General features: G+C 32.1%; 1 protein-coding gene across 1 annotated transcript; it reads left to right on the forward strand.

Moving 5' to 3' along the window:
- The first annotated feature begins 687 nt into the window (after positions 1–687).
- On the forward strand, positions 688–11,649 carry LOC143051189 (galanin receptor type 2-like). The gene is made up of 5 exons (XM_076224176.1): positions 688–829; positions 1,802–2,153; positions 4,543–4,678; positions 5,281–5,525; positions 11,020–11,649. The coding sequence occupies exons 2-5, from the start codon at positions 1,824–1,826 to the stop codon at positions 11,383–11,385; spliced, it is 1,077 nt and encodes a 358-aa protein (XP_076080291.1). The 5' UTR covers positions 688–829; positions 1,802–1,823; the 3' UTR covers positions 11,386–11,649.
- The last annotated feature ends 7,055 nt before the right edge of the window (positions 11,650–18,704 follow it).

Here is an 18,704-nt window from a genome sequence, read left to right on the forward strand (position 1 = left end):
CAAAAAACTAGGGGTGATCTAAGGTGCTCCGGAAGGGTTAGCAGATTCTGCTTTTAAATTTGAATATCCTTGGTAACACAAGTCTCAATTTCGGTGAGTCGATTTTATATGTAGGTTTGACTAGACAGTAATTTGTTTTAAAATTGTGAATATGATTTATATTTTGTTTTACAAAACTTGTTGTTATAATAAAGCACGTCCTGTCTACATAATTTTAATCGTGGTACCGTTAATGAGTTTATTTACTGATAATATATAAAGGAATACCAGAATTAGCTTTCATTTCCATTTCGGTTTGTTTAAAACATATTTTTAACAGTGTATAATTAACGTTGGGTTTACTTATTTTATCATATTTCTGTCATAGTCAATAGTTTGATACTTTATGCAATTAAGACATTAATAATTAAGAGCTGTATGAACGTGTAACACAACAATAAAATAACAGAATCAACGAATCAATGTATAAATGTTATCCTAAATTGTGATAATCATCGTTTAATATGAATGGTTTATATGACAAGTATAATATTTCGAGTCGTAACTCACAAGGGAATTATTAAATAATTCAAAAAAGAAATTGATAGGAAATATGAAAATATTTATAAATGTCCTATCCTTAGTAACGTACTTGCAAAATCAATCAACACGGATACAGCGTATCTATTTGCAAACAAACTCTCTTATTCTCTTATAAGACTAATTCGCGTGCTCCTTTTTTAAAACTTCCAGAAACTCTACTTGTGAATTTAAAGGAGAATAATTAATGAGGGAAATCTGAATTTGCTTTCAATTGGATGATTTATGATTAGATAGTTCAACAGTAAAGGTAGGTAATAGAAAGAACAGAAAAAACTTATCTTCTCATTTTGGTGGAACGCACGCTAATTTTAACAATACGCATACAAATATGAACATTTTAGGCGGGTGCCAACGTGGGGTAACATCTGCTTACTGATCCGGAGCACATGAGAATACTTTTATTTTGCGGGGGGGGGGGGGGGTGGGGGTACAGTCTTCAGTTTTCTTTGTTTATTGTGTTCTGTTGCTTTTCGACTGAACTTTTGCTTTTGCCACTGCTGGTGGATGTTTCGTCCCCGTATGTATCACCAGCCCATTAGTCTGCACCTAAATGTTGACATGAATATCCATTGTACATGTATGGTCATTTTCATAAATTTACTATTTGCAAAAAAAATGTCAAGGATTTTCTTATCCTAGGGATAGATTACCTTAGCAGTATTTGGCACACCTTTTTGGAATTTCAGGTCCTCACTGCTCTTCAACTTTATACTAATTTTTCTTTCTCACTATTTTAATATGAGTATCACTAATGAGTCTTATGTAGACGCGCGTCTGACACATCAAATTATAAGCCTTGTACTTTAATAACTACTCAGATACATTCAACATGAATAAATAAAAAATATTGAACAAGAAACCATAATTATTAATACAAACAGCACAAAATCGATGATTGAATGTCAACAAACTATTTATTCTGTTTAATTTATACACCTTATGTAGATTTTGGATGATTTACAGCAGTGAATATTTGTAGAAATTTGCTTACTATTAGATTTTGATGTCATTTTGGTATTTTAGCATGTGCCTCACAAAGTGTTATTTGTAACAAACGAATGCGAATTGGCCTCATACATATTAAGGTTATGCTTATAGAAGGTAGTTTCTGGACCTAAAAAGACCGCTAAAGGTGCTTACATTATAAAATTAGTCACACATAAATTATGGCTATCTAAAGTTAATTACAAACGTCGAAAACATTTTTTTTTCTTTTCAGGAAACAACAACAAACATTGCAAATGCCGACAGCATCAATTAACCAAACCGTATTTTCAAACTCATTAGGATCTCACGAGACTCCACTAGAAACAGTACGGTCACCATACAACATACTAGTTTGTGTTACATGGGGTTTAATTGTGATTGTTGGAACGATAGGAAATGGGCTAGTCATCTTCGTTAAGTTACGTTACGAGGAGCGTTCAGTGCCAAACGTTTACATGATAAATCTGGCGTTCACTGATTTGATGTTCATACTATTTGTGGTCCCTATTACATTACTGCAAACGGTTATGCCAAGTTGGATTTTTGGAAACCTCATCTGCAAGCTAACAAACTATTTATTGTATGTGAGTATTTCTCTTTTAATTTGAATTTTTTTTTTTTACCTGCCAGTATAAAAAAGTCGTCTACACAAATTAAAGGTTTGTAAAATCTATACTGTTGTCATATCAAAGTCATATGTGTGTACTAAATTATGTGAAGCAAGATATCATCATATATGTTTGTTCTTACTTTTTATTCGCCTAAAAAACTGCAGAAAAGACTGTATTTTCATATTATATGGTTGTCTATCCGTTATTTCAAACTTATTTATTCGTCATCATTCCACATATATCATTATACAAAGATACACAATAATAATAGGATCCGTTGAATCACATCACTTGTCAACACAGGTATGTTTTTAATCAGTACACTTTTAGAATATAAGGATTTATTCTAAAGACGGCCAGTAACAGTCATGGAAAAATGAGTAAATATTAGTATCGACAGAGTTTTTAATTTACTGATAACAAAATCAATATTTATACCAAGAAAATTGATAATCACAGATTTAAGAACAGTGTTCAATTGGTATTTAATATATAAGTTTATTTAACGGTTAATCAGTTAATCCAATCGTTTGATTATTTCCGAGCTCGGATACCAAAACCACCGTACAATTAAAGATGTATCTTTCCGTTTAAAATAAGTTTGAGAACCAGCAAAACTTGTAAAGACAATTTTTTTTTATCTATGGAAGATGTCAGTAAACGTGTAAATTAATTTGTGGTAACGAAATTTACTTATAATACACGGTCATTGTTATCCGTGTGTGCGTGTACAGTTTCTGATGTAACATTGTCATATTTTGTTTTAGTAAAGGACAGCTATTACTGTTAATATTTTGGTTTATTTAAAGTCATTTTCTTTGGGTAAATTACAGCAGTACGTTTATGTTTCGAGAATTCCTTAATTTGTAACTAATCATATCATCAAGATATCAGTAAGTGTTTTTGAATTTATTAATCAAATATAATTTAGAAAAACCTATAGCATGTCGATTAACTTTTCTGGCGAAATGTACACTTATATTGTAAAGGTAAAAATGTATGACTCATCTGATCATACTTCTTATAAGAATATCTAGCATATGAATCTTTCTAGTTAGAAACAAAAAGGTTGAATACGAGTTGCAATCAAATAGTGTTTTATAAGATTGATCAAACGACCCTTTGTCAAATAAAAAATAAATTGGGAATGTAGTATAAAGAGTGTAAAAGAACTATCAAAATTACGTTATTGAATTAACTCACCCAAAGGGTTTTTCCACTGGAATAAAGGGAACAGTAGTATACCGCTGTTCGAAACTCATAAATCGATAGAGAAAAAAACGAAGCCTGGTCACAAACTTAAGATGATTTTGGGGACACCTGATAAATCGGTGTTGTTGTGTCCTTGGCAACATCCGATTGACACCTTTTTATCCTGGGCGGTGTGTCATCCAGTATAATATTTTCTTTCCACTAGTCATGCTGTTATGCTACCAGACTGGTAGAATACTTGGGGACAGATTGTCTACCAGCAGAGATTCCTTTCCGGTGGTGAAAATTATGGTTAATTTACTATTTTTACAGGTTTTATTACAAAAAGAAATTTTTAATTAGTTGTTTTATTAGCACCGACTAGTTATAGTAGAAAACTCACTAGGCGCCGAAATTAAACCATTTATCAAGGGTTTTAGTGTAGTTTATGTAACCATTGCATAATTGGGACGGAGGCATATTTGGCCTTGAGCGTTCTTGACTTAAATCAATCAAGAAAGGAGTTAATTTATAACATGTTGTTTTTTAATCATTTTCTTCTAAAGAAAGACGAAGGTACCAAATAATATTAGATTTTTACGCATGATTGTTTTACTCATGTGCATTTAGTATAATGAAGAAAATGAAAATTCCTGTAAACCGTGGACAGGCGTATCATTTTCTCCTTGTGCATATTGTGGTAGCTGTTCGTTTAAATTTACGGTCTAGTCTCTTAGTGTTTGTGTTCAGTGAACTGAATTGTTTCCTCGAAAATCATATGAAAAGCTGTGGTATGTGTTTCTTAAGACTCTTGTAGTATTATCAGTTAATCTAAATGCACATATATATAGATAAATTTTAACCACCAAGAAAAATATAAATGTTTTAATATCTGGTTTAGAAGGAATTAAATGACAGAAGCTGGTTTCAAAACATTTACTTATTATGCCATTGTTATGTGGGATTATACACTATTTATCTTTATTTAATTAAATTGTCCAATTAGGTCGTTCAAGTATTACTAGGCTAAAAATATGTTTAAAGGCTTAAACGATTTCTAATATCTTGTTTCATTTCAGATTATTTCAGAGGTAAAATAATGGCTCTTAGATTATGATTGTATACATAACACATAGAACAAAGAACTAACCTTTATCAATTATTTTCATAGGTTACTCTGTATGCCACTTGTTGGACATTATCAGCTCTGACAGTAGACCGTTATCACGCCATTGTTAATCCTGTCAATTCCATAAAGTGGAGGACACTACGGAAAGCTGTAGCAATTAACATCCTCATATGGACAGGTAAGAAAAGGATTCAAAATATAGATACATTTACTGAATATGTGTCATACTGTTTATTCATAAAGAGACATGAGAGGGACGAAACACACTGAATGGACATTCCAACTCATAAGTAACAAAATAGTCTGAGAACGCAAGATAAACAAATACATGACCATACTAACGCACAACAATACACAAAACACAACATAGAAATATAAAGATCAAGAAAGAAGAACGCCACAAAAAAACCGGGGGATCTCAGGTGCTCCGGAAGTGTAAGGAGATCCTGCACCGTATGTTTAACCCGTTGTGATACTTGTGTAAGTTCTAAAACGGTTATCATTCTTTATCGGTAGCTCATATTCGTGTAAATCTGTGTCAAACAGTGTGTAGATATAAAGTCACACTTTGTAAAAGTAAATCATGTTAGGTCAAAGTGCAATTTTCAACACGGAGCCTTGTGTGTTAATAATTTGTATATATATATTCATATGTTAATAAGGCGGTAGGAATCAGACTTATACAAAGTGCAAAAATAGTAATTAAATGTATTTTTTTTCTATTTCGCAGACCATTTCTAACATTTCTCCTTCTGACATCTCTTTTTTTTTTTTTGGCAGTATCGGTATTGATATGCAGCCCATACATCATTTTTACTAAGGCACATGTCACGGTGTCTGAACATGAAAATAGAACATCAACGGTATGCCAGGCGCAATGGCCATCAGAACTATTGGATAAAGCCTTTACATTAACAGTTGTTTTGACAACATTTGTTCTCCCTTTTATAATCATGACAGTTTGTTATTTTATCATTTTACGTACTTTATGGAGGAAACCAGTTAATCAAACTGCTTCGTCAGCGGTAAGTACTTTACGACATGTTAGTGTCAAATGGCATGATACATAAACAATTGGTATCGGTAGCAACATTGAACACATATATGGTAAATTGTTTTCTTCATTAACACCATCTGATAAGAGAACATACTTTTACCTTGATTTTGTTGAACGAGGATACTGCTTTCTCAAAAACTGCTAAGACAGGGCTATGAATTCATCAAATTAAGGTCATCACTCAAAAATGTTACGGTCGCCATCATGAGTTGATTGGCCATTATGACAAAAGTGTGTCAGAAATCATATATGATATTCTTCCTCAGTCATAATAACCTTCCATCATTACTGAACTGAACAAAGAAATAACACGACGGGTGCCGTATACGGTGCAGGAAATGCTTACCTTTTTGGAGCACCTCATTTCACTCCCGGTTTTTTGTGGATTTCGTGTTGTTTCTTATTTATTATTTATAACTGTTGATGTAAATGTCCTTTGGTTTTGTGAGTCTTTGTTTACTCCTTGGTTTTGATTATTATTGCCTTATTATCAATAGCTATCGCTTTGAATTGGATGTCACTAACTTCGTGATATCGTTTGCAGTTTTGGTCATTTGTTAAATTATCGTCATATTTCGATGTCTGATTGTCATTATTCAACAGGTGAAACCGAATTTATTCCTGTTATTGCCTTTAATATTGAAATGTTATTTTATTCATATGAGGTTAACTTCACACATGAGAGCTGTTTAAAAAAGCATAACACCATCTAGCATTGTCCTTTAACGTAATTAGAGTTCTGATATACATATCCAAAATAAAGATACTGTCCTCTGACTAAATAATTGAAAGTTGTGTGGCTATGCGGAACGCATCTATCAATTCGAACTATACATAAAAATTTAATAGGAAACATTTTTAGTCTTCTTCATATCTTGACTTACATCTAGATTTCAAATATAGATCGGTTGAGAAACAAAACTGTATGACATAAGAGGTGAGGTCAGCTTCGATAATTTTTCATTACTTACAAGGAAGCTAACAAACCAAGAGTTATAATTTGAAAAGTAAAAATCACACATTTGAAAATACAACTGACGCTATCTCGAGTTATACGACAATACATAATATCTAGTTCACGAATTGCGATGTGTACTAAGTTTACTGTAACAACCATCCTCTTTTTCTAAATTGGATCTACCGAATAGGACTTAATAACGGGTGTAAACTAACATGAGCAACACGACGGGTTCCGCTTATGGAAAAAGATTAGCTTTCCCTTTCGGCGCACCTGAGATCAACTTTTTATGGGGATCCAGTTGTTCTGTTTCTAGTTTTCCAAGTTTTATTTGTACTTGCGTATAATGGGTTAAGTTGCCTTTGCTAATTTGTGTATACAAAAAAAGGATTAAATCGACCAGTGCATTAAAAATTCAAACCAGTAAAAACTTACATATATATAAAACAATGTACGAAAAACAAATATGAAATACTGCAACAAACGAGTACCTCAATATTACAGGCTGATGAATTGAAACAGGTTCATAAAGTATATACTAGCAAATGCAATGTAACCATTTTACTTTCAATAATAACCACACGGCATTCAACATGAAGTTTTAGTCAACATCACATATCAAATTATATAGGGCTACACATTGACCAGTGTAAAACATTTCATAAGAGAAAAAAAAGCTGCTTGTTTAATTAATATAACAATAAACGAAGAGCTATAAGGAAAAAATAAAATACCATTAAAACCGAACTCCGCAGAAAAATTCCAAACCAAAAGTTCCTAATCTAAAAGTAAAATCAAAAGATCAAATACATCAAGCGAATAGATAACAAATGCCATTTTCATAACTTGTTCCAGACATTTTGTTTTGTAGAAATTGGCGGATTAAACTTTGTTTTATAACTAGCTCAATCTATTACTTGTTTGAGAGTCGCCCTTTGGCATGTCAGATAATCGTACTTTAGATGTCATACTTTAATAATAAAAAATAATTTCTATCATTTTGTAACAGCAAATTTTAATAACACAAAAAAATCCGTATTTTCATGCCAGTACCGAAGTACTGGCTACTGGGCTGGTGATACGCTCGGGGACTAATAGTCCACCAGCAGAGGCATCGACCCAGTGGTAGTAATAAAAAATAATTTCTATCATTTTGTAACAGCAAAGTTTAATAACACAAAAAAATCCGTATTTTCATGCCATTACCGAAGTACTGGCTACTGGGCTGGTGATACCCTCGGGGACTAATATACTGAAATGCAGTCGACTTTAGCGTTTGATAGTTCATTGATAACATTCTGGCGTATCACAAACAAAACAACTTGTTACGTCTCATTTCATTGGCCGAAAGATTTAAATACAACAACAATGTAATAAGTGTGCACGTGAATTGACACAGGTGACCGACAATGGAATTTACTATATATATGTTACTACGAACGTAAAAACAATGATTTGTATAGTTTACAAACCTTTGGTCAAAAGAAATAAATAAATGTTTTATTAACTTCAAAAAGTGGGGTCGAAATATTATACTGATAGTTATTAACTTCAAATAGTGGGGTCGAAATATTATACTGATAAAATTGTGAATGGAAATGGGGAATGTGCCAAAGAGACAACAACCCGATAGTTTGTTTTAAGTAATATTCTAAGTTCTTTGCATGAAGCAACTCAATTATCTTGTACCCGGCATGATAAGAAATATAAGGATAAAATAAAATACATGAGCCGCTTTTATATACGGATGAATATATGAACCACTTTTAATTTCTTTCATACTGACGATAGGTTATAATCCTAACAATGTCGTAGTCACTTATAATAAGTATCTCATAATACTGATCCATTACAATCATTAATCAGTGGTTGCACTGACATTCCTCTTTTATTATTTTCATGCTATAAAACATACACACAGTACAAAAATGTAGCTATAAGCGTATCATAAACGGAGGAAATTGTCCCCCAAAGATAGAAACAAAATAACTTTAATCGTATCATTGGTGCACCTGAATGAATTCAGTGAAGGCATGTTGTTGTAATAAGTTGAAATGTTACATCGGCGAAGATTATTTCTTATGCATGTGTGGAACTAAATGATAAATTAATACTTCAAATTTGTGAGAAATCGTAGCTTATAAGGAACAATTCTCTTGTTTGAATTCGGGGCCTTTTATAGCTGACTATGCGGTATGGGCTTTGCTCATTATTGAAAGCCGCAAGGTGACCTATAGTTGTTAATTTCTGTGTCATTTTGGTCTCTTGTGGATAGTTGTCTCATTGGCAATCATACCACATCTTCTTTTTTTACATATAAATGTACTGTTTTCAATTTTAAATGGATGAAGATTTATCTTTCAATTTTATACTGTAAGAATAGAGCTGCATAACATTGTTGAACTTTCCGCTAAAGTATATGTAGTATGTATTCGTATTTAAAATGAAATACAAAACGAAACGTGTATGATAAACTGATAAACAAAATATCAAGAAATTAAGGATGACTAAATGCATGCACAAGAAGAAACTCACCTTTCTATCGATACATTTGAATGATTTAATGAATAAACACTTTTTTAAACTGTTTGTGTCTATTTACATATATATAGGAGGATGTGGTGTGAATGCCAATGAGACAACTCCCCATCCAAATAACAATTTATAAAAGTAAACCATGATAGGTCAATGTACGGCCTTCAGCACGGAGCCACTGAACAACAAGCTATAAAGGTCCCCAAAATTACTAGTGTAAAACCATCTAAACGGGAAAACCAACGGTCTATAAATATTTACAATATATAATTTACGTTCGTTTTTCAACCGAGAATAGCAAAACCTAATGAAATATATCGTTGGAGTTTATGAACTACATTTAATCATCCCCTGTGCCATGATTGGCCATCTCCGTTTTTTTCTTAACAAAGCATGGTTGGTTACATGTTATGAATTTACTTACAATTTCGGAATTTTTTTTTCTTCAAGTAAACGGAATCAGAAAAAAATCGCTATCCTATGTCGAATACATAAAACTTGGAAAAGAATATGAAGTGTTTGTAGAAAAGTACGGTTTCATCTTTCAAGTACAACGTTATTTATCGAGTCCATTGAGTAAAAGAAAATGCAGGATAAGCAAGGGGGGGGGGGAGGAATAAATGAAAAAATATGTGAATTGGTGTTTTTTTTTTTTATCCTACATTGAACTTTTGATGTCGTCCCTTGATCTAGAGGAGACATTTAAATTGAATATTTAGATGTGAAAACTGTTAAGATTTTAAAGTTTAAACTTTACTACCAATTGCAGAAAACTATAAAACCAATCAATTTCACATGCACATTTATAAAAGCTAGAATTGTGATTGGAATCATGTATGAGAATATGTCGATGGAAGCTTTAAACGACCTTGACCAGATACGTGAATATTAATCAGTCCATTCAACGTTATAGTATGTGTGTTCTATTTTTGAAGGTGTGAGGTCGAAGGTTTGAATTGACCAATGGAAACTATCGTTCCTTATAGAGTCAATCTAATAAAGTTTGTTTGACTGATTACGTCGCACTACCTTTCGCTAAGCTAAGCCGCATATGAGTGTAGTCCACCAGCAGAGGCATCGACCCAGTGGTAGTAATAAAACATAATTTCTATCATTTTGTAACAGCAAATTTTAATAACACAAAAAATCTGTATTTTCATGCCAGTACCGAAGTACTGGCTACTGGGCTGGTGATACCCTCGGAGACTAATAGTCCACCAGCAGAGGCATCGACCCAGTGGTAGTAATAAAAAATAATTTCTATCATTTTGTAACAGCAAATTTTAATAACACAAAAAATCCGTATTTTCATGCCAGTACCGAAGTACTGGCTACTGGGCTGGTGATACCCTCGGGGACTAATAGTCCACCAGCAGAGGCATCGACCAGTGGTAGTAATAAAAAATAATTTCTATCATTTTGTAACAGCAAATTTTAATAACACAAAAAATCCGTATTTTCATGCAAATTTAAAGTGTAATATATACGCACTAAACTAAAACAACCATTGCACTTTAGCGTTTGACACCATCACATATAGCATGTATCATTGCACTTTACAGTGACCGTCGCATTTTAGAGTACCATCGCACTGTAGAGTCCTACATATGCACAAAAGGTGATCGATGACTCTTAATGCTTCTTTTTTATTATCAGGTAGAACTAGTTGTTCTCTATTTAGTTTTGTCACATTAAGAACATCATGATCGAATGTTAAACTACAAAAAAGAACCTGGTGCACAAAAAGCGATGATTTCCTACATACATGTAGGTAGTCATGAGTACAAAAAAAAAGTAATCCAAAGACAGCAGAACGGGTTTAGTAAAGATTCATTAACACTTACTCGACCTTAAACCTAATGTAAATTCATATGTCCAAGAAGAGCAAACATTTTTGCTCTATTATTAATACTAAAACTGAGTTGTACAGATTATCCTACATTATACTTATTATCCTGCTTTGTTTTAGAGGAGAAACAGTGTGAATAGAATTGACGCAGAGAACACAGAAAGGAAATCTCGATCGAAAAAGCGAGTGACAAAAATGGTAGCTTTTGTTTTTGTGTTATTTATCATATGTTGGTTACCGGTTCATGTTATTGCTATTTGCTTAAAATTCGATTCAAATTTTCCGAGAACAGACACAACATTGTTTATCAAATTATTAGCCAATACACTCTCGTATGCTAATTCTTGTATGAATCCATTCGTGTATGCTTTTGTCCACGAAGGTTTCAAAAATAACATACGACAGAAATTATTGAAATTCTGCGTTATTTGCAGTTTCCGAGTACAAACACCGAATATATACATAGAAGAGGAGAACCAATTATAGTAGTGAACCACTCCAATAACATTGTACCACTCTCGAATTTAAATCGGATTTGAAAGAAACATCATTCGCATTGATTAAAAAATATATGATTATGTTCAGATGCTTGTGCAATACTAAAATTTAGTCAGTCAGTATATTTATCTTATTAACTTTATGTTTTCAATAATATATTTATTGTTTTGGCTTTTAAAAATATGCATAATGCATGTTTCTGTATTATATCATGTTATTGAATAGTGCTATGTATAAAATGAAAATAAATATAAAAATACATTGCCTGTGTTTTTAAACGACTATTGACACTTTTAAATACTAGTACTTTTATCCTACAACATAACACTGGTAATTTCGAATGTAATACTTCGGATATATAAAGGAAGAAGTGGTATAATTGCTAAGGAGACAAATCTGCACAAGAGACGAAAGGACACATACATTAACAGCTTTGGGTCATCGTACAGTCTTCAATAATTCGCAAAGCCCAAACCGAATAGTAATTTTGTTTCCAGGAATGAACGGTGTCTATATTCTATCAATTTGTTTGTTAAAAAAACTGTCGGTGATAAAGTTTATGTATAGGTATTCAAATACAATTCAGTTTCTTAACTTTGTTTGCATAACGACATATATTTTGTTCTTATAACAAGAATAGTTAAAATGACCCAAATATATGTATGCTGTTTTAGCTGTAAGTTCTAGTTTCTACTTTGAAACCCTTGCTTCAATCCTTCAAAAGATTATTGAAGGGATAAAAAGCTGTAAACAGCTGATATGTTTAACCTGCATATTTACGTTGGTCAACAGATATAAAGGCATCATAACCTAATAACTATATGTAAGTGATTACTAAAGCATCATTATCAACTTGGAACCAATAATAAACTGCAACTTGCAAAATCAAATAATATGAGCGAATTTGAAAATGTCACTTAGCACGTGGTTCAATGGCTCCATGTAGTGAAGATAAATATCTGATCTGATTATTCAAGCTTTTTTTACTAGGTTTTATAGTTTGTTCAAATATTGTGCTGTTAAGTCGTAGTGCAGCATTCACACGGAATAAACACTTAAAAGGCGCTAGTTTTATGGTTTTGTTCTTAATTGGGCTATGTTCACATTGAACTAAGCTTGGTGTTGTGTTAGTGTAACTCACACCTAAACTGAACACAATTACGTTCCCATTGATAAAACTCAATGTTTACATGCAGTTTAAATCATGTTTTGTCTATATGCAGTCGAAAGTCGATGTAGGCCTTGTGTAGATTAAGTGTATACAAAACTAGGCATTTTGAACATCAATTTTACCATGTATATTGAAGGAAGAAACGATTCCTGAATAAAATTGATATTTATAACAATTATAAATGAACTATTTGTCTTAACTTGATATATTTATTTGTTATAAAAACCCTTTACGTAGCTTTAAACATGTTAAACCCCTTTCAAGACTCAAATCATCATCATTGCCGAACACATGATTCATTTGAAAAGGTTTTCCCGAATCGACTGGACGTACAAAGAAATATTTGCCACTGTTTTTACTCAAACAACGATTCACTCGAAGTACATTTATAAAAAAAGTGTGAGTTAAATTATATGGTTTGTCTAGTTTCTCAGATCCGTTAAAATAAACATAGAAATTGAAGTTATCAGAAGAATACCATTTGAAACAAACAGAAAAGAAAGAAATGTAGTGATCCTTAACATCTCAATCCTTTTTGAGTGCCTGTAAGCACGATGATGAAGCTTCCGTTTTCTAATGCGTAATCGAGACATCTTTAAACTACTGCAAACCATAAAAATGGCTTTCATAAAGGAGCGATCACTTAACTTCAAAAAGAGGGAGGGGGTATGTTTTTTTCTGGGTCAGAACTTTTTTCGCGCGAAATTTTTCGATGCTAGGAATCAAATGTTTTTTTGTCAATATTTAACATTTTAATTTATGTTAAAACTCTGGATTCAAAATCTTATTTTATAATCTGTATGACCAGGATATTTTTTTTCATCAATTTTGGGATCAATATTTTTAGAAGAAAAATTCCTCCAACTTTTTGAAGTCAAATGGTCGTTCCCTAACTGGTAGACATGTTGTCTGAAAAAATTGCATTCGGTTCTATTACTAATACGTAATGCACAATTAATGACATATATATGGTTTACAAGCACTGTGGGAACAAATGTTATGTACAGGTAACTAAACAAGGTGTATAGATTTAATGTCAAACCAGTGTACATTACATTAAACTAATTGTAAACACGTTTACTGTACATGGCGTTTGGTGTGAACACGACTTTAGACGCTGATAACACAAATGCACACTATTTTCAGCAATGAACAGACTTTCAGAGACAATTATATATGAACATCTCAATGACAAATCTCCTCATAACTTGATTTGACTAAAACAATGTAAAACAACCCGGAACAGTACATAATTTAATAAACACTTTGCACATCGACAATATTTGTATATATATTTCGCCAGTCATTAGATTGAGTTATCCCGCTTACGCTTCTGATTTTAAATTCTATATTCCACTGCCAAAATATTTTATTCGAAAATAAGTGCATGTTTTTGAGTGATTTAGATTTAGCTTAGATAGTCAGATTTACTTGAAAGATAAAAATAAACATGCATTTTTACTTTTCGATTCTTGTATTTTGATATTTTACTTTTAACTTTTTTCATTAAATAATAACAAAAAAATGTATGGGAAATAAAATGTATCGTTTGATATGGTAGAACACATAACCTTTCAATTATTTGTGATATAATGTGAACTAAAATGGATGAGGGAAAATACAAACTGTCTAATCAAATAAGGGTTTTGTGGGAGAAAATTTAAAACTTCAGGTGACACATGTGAAACAGGAAATGCTTACTCATTCGAAGTACCAGAGTTAACCTCCGGTTTCTGGAGGCTGAGTGTCTTTTTCTGTGTAATGTTTTGTTGAGTTGTAAGTCTTATGTTCGTTTTTCGTTTTATGCTTCGGTGTATGCAGTTTCCTCTCCGGACACTCTGACTTTCCCACTATTAAAAATCAACTGTCACGAAATAGCACATTAGTACTAAAAGTGACGTTAAACACTTAGCAATCAATCAAGCAATTTACTTGCTAATTTTGAATGAACTTTTGACATTTTGTACTTTCCGTTACATGGAGTGTAATCAAATTACATTCAAAAAGTTTTGTGGTACCACATTTAAGATGAGATAAGACTGATAAAAATGAACTAAAATTCTTTATATCAATATTGCATTCGTCATGTTGGTAACTTTATAAAAGAATCAGTATAGCAATATCGCCTTAAGAACAGTGATGTGATATACTAAAGCGCTACTTTGGATTCTTATTTCTCTAATTCTACGTCAATTTATCCCTCTCTGTACTAATTGTATAAAAAAAATTTAATCAACGTGTGGTTCGTTCGATCTCAGTTCTTCATTGGTTAAAATCCGATTATGACGTCGAATTTGTTTCCTCTGAATTTCCTATTGTGACGGCATGAAAAGAGGCGACCATGCCTGATGACGTCACATGGACAGAACACATCTTTTTGCAGATCAGTCGCAAAGAAGGAATACGTTTGCCTGCGTATTGTTTGAAAATCATAAGAGAAACAGATTCTACCACAAAATCTCGTGTAATACGATATTTAACGAGCCTCGCGTTTTAAATTTGAAAATTTAACTGTCTCGAGTGGATAAATATCGAATGACACTCGATGCAGTGGTAGAATCTATATGTAAACATAATGTACGCCTTGTAGAATAAATAAATGCATATAACCTGTCATGAACAATGTTTGGGCAAAGTTTGGAAATATCAGATGAATTGTAGTTATAGTGAATAAACGGATAGGATTATGAATTTCTAAGATACGAAAGTCATTTCCACCTGTACCATTTCTCATGGAAATACGTATGAATTCAAGGACTTATTATTGAGTTTTCAGGTAAATGTGATTGGATCGTGCTACATTGTACTTTTATCTGTTTTATTTACACTTCATTAGACACTATTGTCGTTATCTTTAAAAACATTGGATCGAATTCACTATGATATGTAATTATCCATGTACGATAACTGGGGTTCCATGGAAGTTGAAATTGGATGAAGTATTTCTGTCACTTGGAAACTTTTTTTTCAATAGGTTATCAATGCATGAACTGCGTACAGTAACCCACAAAGTTGACCAATTATCCGTCTGATTTATAGACTTAATATATTTCAAATGTTCTTATAAGATTGAGACTAGCATGCATGAGATATAACAATTCACCACAAGTTTCTATATATAATTGATCGACAACTATTACATTTAACTGTGTAAGCTGTTGTATTAAAATCATCCTTGTGAGGATCGTGTTCGTAAGTCTCTAACTTTGTGTTTTGAAAATGTTTGTCCGCTTTGATTTTCATTGACCCCGGACTATGATACTGTTATTTGTATTGGTATCTTCTGCTCCTCCTTTACAAGGTAAAATACCTCTGTAATTTTCAATCACATAATATATTTTCAATGTTTTAGATTTAATTTCATATACTCGCGTATAATAACACACAACTCCGACTATATTTGCTTATTAAGCAAGATCTAAATATATGTGATGGAGTATTTGCGTCTAATAGGTACAGTTTGAAACCGCGTGTTAGACCTCACGATACATATTTGAATTGTGATACCAATCACTAGTAAAGTATAGTCACATCTGCATCTTTCAAATATTTTTAATGAACAGATATTTTGATATTTGCAATTTGTACTGTGAGGTTTTAATCTTCTTAACTGCATTCAAGTAGGTTGTTATATTGTTAGAAGATATAATTATATAATAACTAATCGAAGACAATTATTTGTAACGATAAAACGTGTAAATGTGTTTGTTGTTGTTATCAAAATATCATTGTTCACAAACAACAATCTCTCTGAGACAATTAAATAGGTTAGTCAATACAATTACAAATTACATTGAAATTCCTGTAGACATGCTTACGTTACTGATAAGAATGTTGAAAATCGTCTAAACGACTTCTGATGTTCGAAACCATTTCAATTTTCCATCTAGTAGAGATAATAGGGAAATTTATATGAGTCTACAGCTATTATATGGCACTTTTTCAACGGAAAATGTAATATAATTTCAAATTAAAATGATTTATTGTAAGATACAATGAAAATGTATCATTTCGTCTGGTCATAAATAGGATAATTTTCGTCTTTTTTTTACGACAGTGTGATATGCTGAGCAAATAAAGATAATCATTCAGTATAGAATATGTTTTTCGGTCTAGAAGGTTATCCCTCAGCATGCTCAGTGATTTATGAATTATAAACAAATTTGATATCGTCATTGAGATACGCCTAACAATTGAATGATAATCATTACCAAACATGTCCATTCCAGCAGGAGAGTTGTGGAAAACAATATCTTTTCTAGACAATTACATTCCAGTCAGAGAGATTTGGAAAACAAAAATGAGGATTTTGTATTCCATGCAAACAATTTGAAATATAAATGTTTGATTCATTTACTTAAGTAAAATATCTTTGGACAACAATCATATCAGCTGCATTAAATCTGTTTCCTTACTTAGAAATAGAAAAAAATGTTTTGATTCTTGTACAATGGTTTAAACGGAAAACGAGGCGCGTTTTTGACATATTGAATTTTAAAGCTGATGCCTTTTGTTATCTATTATTCATGTGTTTCTTTGCCTAATACGTTCTCCTGTTTATTTGTATTGTAGTCCTGTATTATCATGTTGTCATTTTAATGTTATATTTAACAATGCCATCAAAGTGCGAGGTTTGGCATGCTACAAAACCAGGTTCAACCCACCATTTTTTTGTCATATATCAAGTCAGGAAAATGGCCATTGTTATATCATAGTTTGTTTCTGTGTGTGTAACATTTTTACGTTGTGTTTCCGTTGTGTCGTTTGTTTTCTTCTATATTTGAGTGTGAATTCACATTACTATACGACGTGTCACGATACTTTTCTATCCCAAATTCATGTATTTGGTTTTTATGTTATATTGGTTATCCTCATCGGATTTTGTCTATTGCTTAGTCCGTTGCTGTGTGTGTTACATTTTAATGTTGTGTCGATGTTCTCCTCTAATATTTAATGCGTTTCCCTCAGTTTTAGTTTGTTACCCCGATTTTGTTTTTTTGTCCATAGATTTATGAGTCTTGAACAGCGGTATACTACTGTTGCCTTTATTTTAAGATAAAAACTATCACATTTATATTAATAAGATCTAAAAAATATACCAAATAAGAAAGACATTTTTTCTGCGGGAGGTTTGATTAGCCATACAACCAGGTTCATCCCACCATTTTTCTCTACGAAGTCAGGACTTTAGGAGTTATTATCAAATAGTCCATTTCTATATATATTGGCATTTGTTTTTTGTTTCACATCAGTGTTTCTGTTGCCATCAAATATCACACATCAGTTAAAACCTTCTTCATTAACAATCTAAACAATCAGAAACCATTGAATCACAACAAAATTATAGTTTAACAGAGCATAAAGTACATTGTATATGACACAACTTTTCACCACAGTACTGGCATCTATTTTGTACCAGCTAGATTAATATCTCGGAGATGTTTTTTCTCATAACCACAACAGACAACTCAATTAAGGCGAAGTGTACGTAATTAAACTACACAATGGATTTTTTAAAAATTTTACATGTAGATTCTGCTTGTAAAAATAAATCGGAAAATAAAATAAAATAAGGGGGTAACCGTTTTTGTTTTTGAGATACGAGCTGTTGAAGTTAACAGCATCATATACCAAAATTACAAAGGATATATAGGGAAAATCGTGAAATTCGGCAGGAATTGTTACATTTCCAAGATTTTCTATTATATTAGACAACCGATTTTTTTTAAAATTTATGAGACGATTCTTAAATGTCTGAGGAATCGATTGGTGCAAAGAAAGTCCTTAGCAACCGTGCTACTTTTCAAGCTATACACTGTTAAAGTTGAATCTTGAGTGTAAAAAAAACAAAAAACAACGACAACGTTATTGACGTCGCCGCAACAGTTACGACGCTTCATATAGTTCTATACTTGTATGAAATATAAATTATACCGTTTTGTTGGAGTTCGTGTTGCTCGGTCTTTAGTTCTTTATGTTACGTTTTGTGTACTATTGTATTGTATTTGTATATTATATTCGGATGCGTGCGGAAATGGCAAAGCTAGAAAACGGTTGACATTTTCTTCATTATGAACTAGAACTATTTTCGACCTTAGTGCCTTATTTTTGTTAAAATCTAAACACTGCGGCGTGT

Source organism: Mytilus galloprovincialis, chromosome 11 (genome assembly GCF_965363235.1).
Source record: "Mytilus galloprovincialis chromosome 11, xbMytGall1.hap1.1, whole genome shotgun sequence".
NCBI lineage: Eukaryota > Metazoa > Mollusca > Bivalvia > Mytilida > Mytilidae > Mytilus > Mytilus galloprovincialis.